The following is a 13,428-nucleotide window of genomic DNA, read 5'->3' on the forward strand; positions in this document are numbered from 1 at the left end:
CAGTGGGCTCACTCGCAAGTAGACCCCTGGATCCTTCAGGTGATATCTCAGGGGTACAAATTAGAATTCGAGACGTCTCCCCCTCGCCGTTTCCTAAAGTCGGCCTTACCGATGTCTCCTTCTGACACGGAGACAGTTTTGGAAGCCATTCACAAGCTGTATTCCCAGCAGGTGATAATCAAGGTACCCCTCCTGCAACAGGGAACGGGGTATTATTCCACACTGTTGTGGTACCGAAGCCAGACGGCTCGGTGAGACCGATTCTAAATCTAAAATCTTTGAACACTTACATACAGAGGTTCAAATTCAAGATTGAGTCACTCAGAGCAGTGATTGCGAACCTGGAAGAAGGGGACTACATGATGTCTCGGGACATCAAGGATGCTTACCTTCATGTCAAAATTTACCCTTCTCACCAAGGGTACCTCAGGTTTATGGTACAGAACTGTCACTATCAGTTCAGACGCTGCCGTAGGGATGGTCCACGGCACCCCGGGTCTTTAACAAGGTAATGGCCGAAATGATGATATTCCTTCGAAGGAAGGGAATTTTAGTTATCCCTTACTTGGACGATTCCCTGATAAGGGTAAGATCCAGGGAACAGTTGGAGGTCGGTGTAGCACTGTCTCAGGTAGTGTTGCGGCAGCACGATTGGATTCTCAATATTCCAAAATCGCAGCTGGTTCCGACGACTTGTCTTTTGTTCCTAGGGATGATCCTGGACACAGTCCAGAAAAAGGTGTTTCTCCCAGAGGAGAAAGCCAGGGAGTTATCCGAGCTAGTCAGGAACCTCCTAAAACCGAGCCAAGTCTCAGTGCATCAATGCACAAGGGTTCTGGGTAAAATGGTGGCTTCCTACGAAGCAATCCCATTCGGCAGATTCCACGCAAGAACTTTCCAGTGGGACCTGCTGGACAAATTGTCCGGGTCGCATCTTCAGATGCATCAGCGGATAACCCTGTCACCAAGGACAAGGGTATCCCTCCTGTGGTGGTTGCAGAGTGCTCATCTTCTAGAGGGCCGCAGATTCGGCATTTCAGGACTGGGTCCTGGTGACCACGGATGCCAGCCTGCGAGGCTGGGGAGCAGTCACACAGGGAAGGAATATCCAGGGCTTATGGTCAAGCCTGGAGACATCACTTCACATAAATATTCTGAAGCTAAGGGCCATTTACAATGCTCTAAGCTTAGCAAGACCTCTGCTTCAAGGTCAGCCGGTGTTGATCCAGTCGGACAACATCACGGCAGTCACCCACGTAAACAGACAGGGTGGCACAAGAAGCAGGAGGGCAATGGCAGGAGCTGCAAGGATTCTTCGCTGGGCGGAAAATCATGTGATAGCACTGTCAGCAGTATTCATTCCGGGAGTGGACAACTGGGAAGCAGACTTCCTCAGCACGACCTCCACCCGGGAGAGTGGGGACTTCACCCAGAAGTCTTCCACATGATTATAAACCGTTGGGAAAAACTCGACAGGTATTGCGCCAGGTCAAGGGACCCTCAGGCAATAGCTGTAGACGCTCTGGTAACACCGTGGGTGTACCAGTCAGTGTATGTGTTCCCTCCTCTGCCTCTCATACCCAAGGTACTGAGATTGATAAGATGGAGAGGAGTAAGCACTATATTCGTGGCTCCGGATGGGCCAAGAAGGACTTGGTAACCGGAACTTCAAGAGATGCTCACGGAGGATCCGTGGCCTCTACCTCTAAGAAGGGACCTGCTCCAGCAAGGACCCTGTCTGTTCCAAGACTTACCGCGGCTGCGTTTGACGGCATGGCGGTTGAACGCCGGATCCTGAAGGAAAAAAGGCATTCCGGATGAAGTCATCCCTATCCTGATCAAAGCCAGGAAGGATGTAACCGCAAAACATTATCACCGCATTTGGCGAAAATATGTTGCGTGGTGCGAGGCCAGTAAGGCCTGACGGATGAAATTCAACTGGGTCGATTCCTACATTTCCTGCAAACAGGAGTGTCTATGGGCCTGAAATTGGGGTCCATTAAGGTTCAAATTTCGGCTCTGTCAATTTTCTTCCAAAAAGAACTAGCTTCAGTCCCTGAAGTTCAGACGTTTGTAAAAGGGGTACTGCATATACAGCCTCCTTTTGTGCCTCCAGTGGCACTTTGGGATCTCAATGTAGTTTTTGGGTTCAAAAAGTCACATTGGTTTGAACCACTTAAATCTGTGGAGTTAAAATATCTCACATGGAAAGTGGTCATGCTGTTGGCCCTGGCCTGGGCCAGGCGCGTGTCAGAATTGGCGGCTTTATCCTGTAAAAGCCCTTATCTGATTTTCCATTCGGACAGGGCGGAATTGAGGACTCGTCCTCAGTTTCTCCCTAAGGTGGTTTCAGCGTTCACCTGAACCAACCTATTGTGGTGCCTGCGGCTACTAGGGACTTGGAGGACTCCAAGTTGCTAGACGTTGTCAGGGCCCTGAAAATATATGTTTCCAGGACGGCTGGAGTCAGGAAATCTGACTCGCTGTTTATCCTGTATGCACCCAACAAGCTGGGTGCTCCTGCTTCTAAGCAGACTATTGCTCGTTGGATTTGTCATACAATTCAGCTTGCACATTCTGTGGCAGGCCTGCCACAGCCAAAAATCTGTAAATGCCCACTCCAAAAGGAAGGTGGGCTCATCTTGGGCCGCTGCCCGAGGGGTCTCGGCTTTACAACTTTGCCGAGCAGCTACTTGGTCAGGAGCAAATACGTTTGTAAAATTCTACAAAATTGATACCCTGGCTGAGGAGGACCTGGAGTTCTCTCATTTGGTGCTGCAGAGTCATCCGCACTCTCCCGCCCGTTTGGGAGCTTTGGTATAATCCCCATGGTCCTTACGGAGTACCCAGCATCCACATAAGAATTTACTTACCGATAATTCTATTTCTCGTAGTCCGTAGTGGATGCTGGGCGCCCATCCCAAGTGCGGATTGTCTGCAATACTGGTACATAGTTATTGTTACCAAAAAAATTCGGGTTATTGCTGTAGTGAGCCATCTTTTCTAGAGGCTCCTCTGTTATCATGCTGTTAACTGGGTTCAGATCACAAGTTGTACACTGTGATTGGTGTGGCTGGTATGAGTCTTACCCGGGATTCAAAATCCTTCCTTATTGTGTACGCTCGTCCGGGCACAGTATCCTAACTGAGGCTTGGAGGAGGGTCATAGGGGGAGGAGCCAGTGCACACCAGATAGTACTAAAGCTTTCTTTAGATGTGCCCAGTCTCCTGCGGAGCCGCTATTCCCCATGGTCCTTACGGAGTCCCCAGCATCCACTACGGACTACGAGAAATAGAATTATCGGTAAGTAAATTCTTATTTTCTGATAGTACCCCAGGTACCACAAAAAAGGGTATTATGTTTGGTGAGAAAAAACTACCAGTAGTTTTTCCTGCATCTGAGGAATTAAATGAGGTGTGTGAGGAAGCGTGGACTTCCCCCGATAAGAAATTGATAATTTCTAAACGGTTATTGGCAGCGTACCCTTTCCCGCCAGAGGATAGGTCACGTTGGGAAACACCCCCTAGGGTAGATAAAGCGCTGACACGTTTATCAAAAAAGGTGACACTACCATCTCCGGATACGGCCGCCCTAAAGGAACCTGCTGATAGAAAGCAGGAAACTACCCTTAAAGCTATATACACACGCACGGGCATTATATTGAGACCAGCTATTGCATCGGCATGGATGTGCAGTGCTGCAGCTGCGTGGTCAGATTCCCTGTCGGATAATATTGATACTATGGATAGGGACAATATTTTGCTGACAATAGAGCATATAAAAGATGCAGTCTTATACATGCGTGATGCACAGAGGGATATTTGCCGGCTGGCATCAAAAATAAGCGCCATGTCCATTGCCGCCAGACGGGGGTTATGGACTCGGCAATGGTCAGGCGATGCCGATTCAAAACGGCACATGGAAGTTTTGCCCTATAAGGGGGTGGAACTGTTTGGGGATGGTCTTTCAGACCTCGTTTCCACAGCTACTGCTGGGAAATCCACTTTTTTGCCACAGGCTACCCCACAGCAAAAGAAAGCACCGTATTATCAGGTACAGTCCTTTCGGCCCCAGAAAAGTAGAGGGCTAGAGGCTCATCCTTTCTGCCGAGAGGAAAAGGTAGAGGGAAAAAGCTGCAGCACACAGCTAGTTCCCAAGAGCAGAAGTCCTCCCCTGCGTCCGGTAAGTCCACAGCATGACGCTGGGGCTGCTCAGGCGGACCCGGGTACGGTGGGGGCCCGTCTCAGAAATTTCAGCGCACAGTGGGCTCTCTCACAGGTGGATCCCTGGGTCCTTCAAGTAGTATCTCAGGGGTACAGGCTGGAATTCAAACCCCCCCCCCCCGCCGTTTCCTAAAATCTGCCTTACCGGCAACTCCCTCTGCCAGGGAGGCAGTGTTGGTGGCTATCCAAAAAACTGTATTCACAGCAAGTGATTGTCAAGGTACCCCTCCTTCAACAAGTAAAGGGTTACTATTCCACAATGTTTGTGGTACCGAAACCGGACGGTTCGGTGAGACCCATCTTAAATTTAAAATCCTTGAACACATATATCAAAAGATTCAAGTTCAAGATGGAATCGATCAGGGCGGTTATTGCGAGCCTGGACGAGGGGGATTACATGGTCTCCCTGGACATCAAGGATGCATACCTGCATGTCCCCATTTACCCTCCTCACCAGGAGTACCTCAGGTTTGTGGTACAGGACTGTCACTATCAGTTCCAGGCGCTGCCGTTTGGGTTATCCACGGCACCGAGGGTCTTTACCAAGGTAATGGCCGAAATGATGATACTCCTTCGCAAGAAGGGAGTTTTAATTATCCCGTACTTGGACGATCTCCTGATAAATGCGAGGTCCAAGGAACAGTTGGTAGTGGGGGTAGCACTTTCTCGGGAAGTGCTGCAACAGCACGGCTGGATTCTCAATATTCCAAAGTCACAGCTGGCCCCGACGACACGTCTTCTGTTCCTGGGAATGATTCTGGACACAGACCAGAAAAAAGTTTTTCTTTCAGTGGAAAAAGCCGAGGAGTTGTCATCTCTAGTCAGAAACCTCCTAAAACCGGGACAGGTGTCGGTACATCAATGCACACGAGCCCTGGGAAAAATGGTAGCTTCGTACGAAGCAATCCCATTCGGAAGGTTCCACGCAAGGATTTTCCAGTGGGACCTGTTGGACAAATGGTCCGGGTCCCATCTCCAGATGCAGCAGCGGATAACCCTGTCGGCAAGGACCAGGGTGTCGTTGCTGTGGTGGCTGCAGAGGGCTCATCTACTAGAGGGCCGCAGATTCGGAATACAGGACTGGGTCCTGGTGACCACGGATGCCAGCCTTAGGGGCTGGGGTGCAGTCACACAGGGAAGAAATTTCCAAGGACTGTGGTCAAATCAGGAGATTTCACTTCACATAAATATTCTGGAGCTAAGCGCGACCTCCACCCGTGAGAATGGGGACTTCATCCAGAAGTCTTCCAAATGCTGGTAAACCATTGGGAAAGACCACAGGTGGACATGATGGCGTCCCGCCTCAACAAAAAGCTAAAAAGATATAGCGCCATGTCAAGGGACCCTTAGGCGATCGCTGTGGACGCTCTAGTAACACCGTGGGTGTACCAGTCGGTTTATGTGTTTCCTCCTCTGCCTCTCATTCCCAAGGTACTGAGAATAATACGAAGGGGAGGAGTGAGAACTATACTTGTGGTTCTGGATGGGCCAAGAAGGGCTTGGTACCCGGATCTTCAAGAGATGCTTTCAGAGGACCCATGGCCTCTACCGCTAAGGCGGGACCTGCTGCAGCAGGGGCCCTGTCTGTTCCAAGACTTACCGCGGCTGCATTTGACGGCATGGCGGTTGAACACCGGATCCTGAGTGAAAAAGGCATTCCGGAGGAAGTCATCCCTACCCTGATCAAAGCCAGGAAGGATGTCACTGCAACACATTATCACCGCATTTGGCGGAAATAGGTTGCTTGGTGTGAGGCCAGGAAGGCCCCTACGGAGGAATTTCAACTGGGTCGATTCCTGCCTTTCCTGCAAGCAGGGGTGACATTGGGCCTCAAATTGGGGTCCATTAAGGTCCAGATTTCGGCTCTGTCGATTTTCTTCCAGAAAGAACTGGCTTCACTGCCTGAAGTTCAGACGTTTGTAAAGGGAGTGCTGCATATTCAGCCCCCTTTTGTGCCCCCAGTGGCACCTTGGGATCTCAATGTGGTTTAGGAGTTCCTGAAATCACATTGGTTTGAGCCACTTCAAACCGTGGATTTGAAATATCTCACATGGAAAGTGGTCATGCTGTTGGCTCTGTCTTCGGCCAGGCGTGTGTCAGAATTGGCGGCTTTGTCATGTAAAAGCCCTTATCTGATTTTCCATATGGATAGGGCAGAGTTGAGGACTCGTCCTTAGTTTCTCCCGAAGGTGGTTTCAGCTTTTCACTTGAACCAACCTATTGTGGTGCCTGTGGCTACTAGGGACTTGGAGGATTCCAAGTTACTGGACGTAGTCAGGGCCCTGAAAATTTATGTTTCCAGGACGGATGGAGTCAGGAAAACTGACTCGCTGTTTATCCTGTATGCACCCAACAAGCTGGGTGCTCCTGCTTCTAAGCAGACGATTGCGTGCTGGATTTGTAGCACTATTCAGCTTGCGCATTCTGCGGTGGGACTACCGCAGCCCAAATCTGTAAAAACCCATTCCACAAGGAAGGTGGACTCATCTTGGGCGGCTGCCCGAGGGGTCTCGGCATTGCAACTTTGCCGAGCGGCTACTTGGTCAGGGTCTAACACTTTTGCTAAATTTTACAAATTTGATACCCGGGCTGAGGAGGACCTTGAGTTTGCTCATTCGGTGCTGCAGAGTCATCCGCACTCTCCCGCCCGTTTGGGAGCTTTGGTATAATCCCCATGGTCCTTACGGAGTCCCCAGCATCCACTAGGACGTCAGAGAAAATAAGAATTTACTTACCGATAAATCTATTTCTCGTAGTCCGTAGTGGATGCTGGGCGCCCATCCCAAGTGCGGATTGTCTGCAATACTTGTATATAGTTATTGTTACAAAAAATCGTGTTGTTTATTGTGGTGAGCCATCTTTTTAGAGGCTCCTAAGTTTTATCATACTGTTAACTGGGTTCAGATCACAGGTTGTACGGTGTGATTGGTGTGGCTGGTATGAGTCTTACCCGGGATTCAAAATCCTTCCTTATTATGTACGCTCGTCCGGGCACAGTATCCTAACTGAGGCTTGGAGGAGGGTCATAGGGGGAGGAGCCAGTGCACACCAGCTAGTCCTAAAGCTTTTACTTTGTGCCCAGTCTCCTGCGGAGCCGCTATTCCCCATGGTCCTTACGGAAGTCCCAGCATCCACTACGGACTACGAGAAATAGAATTATCGGTAAGTAAATTCTTATTTTTATTTTTTTTGGTGTGGCAGTAGCCAGACCACGGCCATGCGGCTGCTGATTTTTTGCCATAAGCATTTTAATTATTTTATTTTTATAGACTTCATTTTTTGGGCGATACTTCTAAAAAGCGTCTTACACGCACCTTGGAGAGAGTCACTCCAACAACTCCCCGCCGGGTCGCGACAATGCTTAACCCACATGTGCATCGCTGTTTCGGCGGGCGTCTCTGTAGGATGTACTAGCAAGTCCAGCTGACGTTACCAGGCTGTGGCTGGAGAACAGGGAGACGGTAAGGCATCAGTTCTGCTTAGGTTAAGATGCGAAACACAGCCACACTGTTTCGGGAGGAGACTACCGAACAGTAGCTAACACGTGGCTGCCACCTCAGGTGCACCAGCGCTAGGCCTCAATGATCATAGGCTCCATGGATTAGTAAGAGGCCAGGATCCCTGGGGTTCATGTCAGCAGTGGGAAGTAAGGCGCTCTCCTGGTCGCCCCCCTTTCCCAGTTTCCTCCGAGTTTTCAGCAATGAACCGATTTCCCGTTTTCAGCTGAGACGCTACAACTCTATCAGAACCCAGTCACGGCATAGGCTGCTGTGTTACTGGTGCTTCTATGTTCACTAATAGCGTATGTGTTCACTATTTGCGTCTGGATCCATTTAGCATTTGCTAGCGTATTGATCTATCCTGGAAGCGGGGTGAAGTCTCTATATCCAACTCTCCTGAGCTGGGTGATACAGCTCTGAGTCTCTACCTACCATTAGGGTACGAGTAGTTGGATAAGTGCCTGATGCATATGAGTCTGGTAAACTGTTACTGCTGTTTCTTTCGCTGTGTGACTGAATACGTTAAAAGTGCTATATAAGGTAATGCAGTGATTTGTTTCTCCTATATACTGTACCTGAAATGTATCTGTAGTTGATCAAGTGCTGATATTACTAATACTATACTAATATATTACTAATATACTAGTATACTAATGTACAGTATAACTTGTGACTGATTGCTAGTGTGGCTGCTGACCTTTACTATACTATATATCCGTCAGTTTTGCGGTCTTTGTATGTACCGATCCTCAATGCTGGTGCAAGGCAGGGAGTGATCGGATTGTATATCACATTAGCAAGCAATAAAGTGATTTCAGCCACAAATTGTGTATTAACACCATACCGGTGTGTGATTTGTTCTACCATGTCTAAGAGAGGCAAGGGTGAGGAGGATACACTCTCCACAGCAGCACCGACTTTGTTATCATGTTTGTCCTGCAAAGCAGGGTTAACCTCTCAGGATCTGGTACAAAATGGATTATGTGCAAATTGCTATAGCTTTCACCAAAGCCTCCTTAATAAGGCACAGGCTCAGTCTAAACCCCCAGTGCCCTATCAAAGACAGACACTCTCTTCGTTCTCTACGGGTTCCACAAGACTGTCGAGGTGGCTTCGGATGACTATCTCGGAAGTTTATTCTCAAGCTGATCTCCCTGTTCCGGCAATGTCTCTACTCGTTGTGCTCGTAAGGTAGGTCCATCTTGGGCAGCACACCGTGGTGCCTTTGTGGGGAGCAGATATGTAGGGCGGCCACATGGTCTTCCAACCACCTTTGATACCTTTGCCTCTCAGGACGCTGCATTCGGGCAAAGGATTCTCCTGTCCAATCAGGAACATCCCCTTTACTAATTTTGTTTTGGGACATCCCAATGTATATCCTGTGGATACTACTGTGGACCCTGCAGGAGAAATAGCAAGTTATGGTAGACCTACCGTTGATAACTCTATTTTCTGAAGTCCACACTATCCATAGGAATCCCACCCTGATGCACCTGATTTGAGGATCCATACACTTCTTGTACAGAAGTGTGTGTGTGTGTGTGTGTGTGTGTGTGTGTGTGTGTGTGTGTGTGTGTGTGTGTGTTTTTCTCCCCTGATTAGGGCTATCTATGATGCTCCTGCCTTGAGCTTTGGAAAATAACTGAATTGCCTGAGCCAGGAGGTGGGGATATAGGAGACTGTCCGGTTGCATTCTGGTAGGCCAAAAGCTTTGATCGATTGGTGCCATTCCGCTGACGCTATCTCATATCCCAGTGTTATCCTGTGGATACTGTGGACTTCAGAGAAATAGTTATCAAAGGTAGGTCTACCATAACTCGTTCTTTTTGTAATGAGGTCTCCATAGCTGGCAGAATTGAACTCGCTAATAGTATGGTAATTTCTTGCTCAATGTAAAGACCGATGTCTATTATCATACATTTCTTTTATTCCACCAGATGGATGCAGAAGCAGGAACACCTCAGATGGACATCTCATTTTATCTCCAGATTTTAAATTAGAAGAGAACAACATTGTACAAAATTCCACAGGGGAAATCCCCATTACTCTAAATATACATCCAGTACCTCACAGTGCAGATATAGCCTCTAGTCCCTCTAATCTTGACTGTTCTCCTTATAATTCAGGTGGTGCAGTCTTTTACTGTTTTGTGTGTGGGAAATGTTATACAAATAAATCGCATCATGTTAGACATCAGAGAATATGCACAGGTGAAAAACCATTTTTATGTTCTGACTGTGGGAAACGTTTTTCACGGAAAGTAGATCTTGTTAAACATCAGAGAATTCACACAGGTGAGAGGCCGTATCCATGTTCTGTGTGTGGGAAATGTTTTACGTGGAAAGTAGATCTTGTTAGACATCAGAGAATTCACACAGGCGAGAGGCCATATCCATGCTCTGTGTGTGGGAAATGTTTTACACATAAATCAGACCTTGTTAGACATCAGAGAATTCACACAGGTGAAAAGCCATTTCTATGTTCTGAGTGTGGGAAATGTTTTACTCAGAAATTAGATCTTGATAGTCATCGGAGAAGTCACACAGGTGAAAAACCATTTATATGTTCTGAGTGTGGGAAATGTTTTACACGGAAATCTAATCTTGTTATTCACATGATAAGTCACACAGAAAAGAAAATGTTTCAGTGTTTAGAGTGTGGAAAATGTTTTACATATAAATTAAGCTTTGATATACATCAGAGAAGTCACACAGGTGAGAAACCATTTCCATGCGCTGAGTGTGGGAAATGTTTTACACAACAAAAAGTTCTTAAAACACATCAGAGACTTCACACAGGCGAGAAGCCATTTCCATGTTCTGAGTGTGGAAAATGTTTTCCACAGAAATCACAGCTTGTTACACATCAGAGAAGTCACACAGGTGAGAAGCCATTTCTATGCACTGAGTGTGGGAAATGTTTTACACAACAGTCAGCTCTTAAAACACATCAGAGAACTCATACAGGCGAGAGGCCATTTCAGTGCTCTGAGTGTGGGAAATGTTTTACCCAACAATCAGCTCTTAAAACACATCAGAGAAGTCACGCAGTTGAGAGGCCATTTCCATGTTCAGACTGTGGGAGATGTTTTAAACAGAGATTACATCTTTCTAAACATGTAAAAAAAGAACACATGAGATACCCCATTTCCACGTTCTAAATGTGGGAGATGTTTTGCATGGGAAGAAATCTTGTTGAATAGCAGTTATTTTACATTACTGTAAACCCATTTAAATATTGGAAATATTTATCATACAATATAAATCAGGTCTTTATAGACCTCAGATAATTACTAATTTTGAGAGGCCATATTCTTGGGGTGTTGTATGATTTGTCGACCGTTATCACGATGACGTGGTTGAAGTTTGGACATTTTTAACATGTCAACATTCATGTCTATAGCGATGACATGATGAACTGTATACAAACTGTCCCTGGTGGTACAGTGGTGTCTTACCTCCTCCCGGCCGCGGCATCTGTTCTAGCATCTACTTACAGGATCTGCCGGTCACGTGTAGAGTATTTCCGTCAATGTGTCAGCAGTGGCATTTCACAGTTATCCCTTAACCTTTCCTTAGGTCTAACCCTCCGCTGCCTAACCCACGTGGCGACATCTAACAATATACGTCCACATCCTCCAAGAGGTCAACAATTTAGGTGTCGACAGTCTGAGGATGTCGACATGGCTTATCGACCATTTGACTAGATACCATTTTTATGGGTACACAGTCACAACTTGATGGCGGACCAGACGCCATGCTGATGGCGGGCAATCCCGGGAAGCATATACAGCAAGTGTACGGGAGGTCGGAGGGCCACCTGTACACACACCACCGGATACACCGATATATCTGAAGATATATTGGCCATCAGCTGGCCCCCTAGCGATATATAAGCCATTCACTCGAATAGCCGATATAATGACTAGTAAGCACCCAGTATAACTATATCCATCACTGACCAGAGCCAGGAACTAGCATATTAACTATCCACTAATGTGGAAGGAGAATGGGTTCAGGGGATAAAGATCGGTAGGGAGAAGCATTTGTATTAGTTGTAAGTTGTTACAAAATGGCTTCACTTTAGTCCGAAGCATCTGTATTATAACAATTTATTTGAAACTATAATCCCATAGATACTTCTAACCTTTTGTTTATATACCAAGCTGTTCTTTATCGTGTAGACTTTAGTGTGTGTGTATATATATATATATATATATATATATACACACACACAATGTTCTGTGATGTTCTAAGCTCTAGATGAGATATTTAACCCATTTTTGGACTCAAAATGCACCAGCCTGGGGTCACCACTTCAAGTCCAGGCCTTGAGTTCTTGGCCAATTAACATTTTTTTTAATCATGTATTAAGTATTTTAAGGTGTATCTTATATCATGTGATGTGATTCGTTTGTTCAGTTAAATCTGCCTTGTAACTGACAGAATATAAGAATGAGTGTCTAAACAATATTAGGGGTCAGTTCATCATTCTAGATCTGCACTCATATGAGTCGCATGATGTATCATTTGGATAGCTAAATAAATTTACCATTTGCACTTCAAAGCTTTTGACCGTCTATTTTATTTTATATTTGGGTCAAAATTATATTTACATGTCACCGTCAATTGCCCAGAGTGAGAAATTAGCACAGTAACTGTATCCACCAACTGTCCAGAGCCAGGAACTAACACAGTAACTGTATCCACCAACTGCTCAAATCCAGGAACTGGCACAGTAACTGTATCCACCAACTGCTCAGAGCCAGGAACTAGCACAGTAACTGTATCCACCAACTGCCCAGAGCCAGGAACTAGCACAGTAACTGAATCCACCAACTGTCCAGAGCCAGGAACTAGCACAGTAACTGTATCCACCAACTGCCCAGAGCCAGGAACTAGCACAGTGACTGTATCCACCAACTGCTCAGAGCCAGGAACTAGCACAGTAACTGTATCCACCAACTGCCCAGAGCCAGGAACTAGCACAGTAACTGAATCCACCAACTGCTCAGAGCCAGGAACTAGCACATTAACTGTATCCACCGACTGTCCAGAGCCAGGAACTAGCACAGTGACTGTATCCACCAACTGCCCAGAGCCAGGAACTAGCACAGTAACTATCCACCAACTGCCCAGAGCCAGGAACTAGCACAGTAACTGTATCCACCAACTGCCCAGAGCCAGGAACTAGTACAGTAACTGTATCCACCAACTGCCCAGAGCCAGGAACTAGCACAGTAACTGTATCCACCGACTGTCCAGAGCCAGGAACTAGCACAGTGACTGTATCCACCAACTGCCCAGAGCCAGGAACTAGCACAGTAACTATCCACCAACTGCCCAGAGCCAGGAACTAGCACAGTAACTGTATCCACCAACTGCCCAGAGCCAGGAACTAGTACAGTAACTGTATCCACCAACTGCCCAGAGCCAGGAACTAGCACAGTAACTGTATCCACCAACTGCCCAGAGCCAGGAACTAGCACAGTAACTGTATCCACCAACTGCCCAGAGCCAGGAACTAGCACAGTAACTATCCACCAACTGTCCAGAGCCAGGAACTAGCACAGTAACTGTATCCACCAACTGTCCAGAGCCAGGAACTAGCACAGTGACTGTATCCACCAACTGCCCAGAGCCAGGAACTAGCACAGTAACTGTATCCACCAACTGTCCAGAGCCAGGAACTAGCACAGTAACTAT

At 47.0% G+C, this 13,428-nt stretch overlaps 1 protein-coding gene across 2 annotated transcripts in view; it reads left to right on the forward strand.

The window, feature by feature from the left end:
* The window catches only part of LOC135057002 (oocyte zinc finger protein XlCOF6.1-like), a 54,064-nt gene extending 41,775 nt beyond the window's left edge, over nucleotides 1–12,289 (forward strand). For both annotated transcript variants that reach the window (XM_063962857.1, XM_063962858.1), the window contains one exon: nucleotides 9,661–12,289. In XM_063962857.1, coding sequence (XP_063818927.1) covers nucleotides 9,661–10,883 — 1,223 coding nt within the window. In that variant the 3' untranslated portion in view covers nucleotides 10,884–12,289. The remainder of the gene's footprint in view (nucleotides 1–9,660) is intronic.
* The last annotated feature ends 1,139 nt before the right edge of the window (nucleotides 12,290–13,428 follow it).

The sequence above is a fragment of the Pseudophryne corroboree genome, chromosome 3 (genome assembly GCF_028390025.1).
Source record: "Pseudophryne corroboree isolate aPseCor3 chromosome 3, aPseCor3.hap2, whole genome shotgun sequence".
Classification (NCBI taxonomy): domain Eukaryota; kingdom Metazoa; phylum Chordata; class Amphibia; order Anura; family Myobatrachidae; genus Pseudophryne; species Pseudophryne corroboree.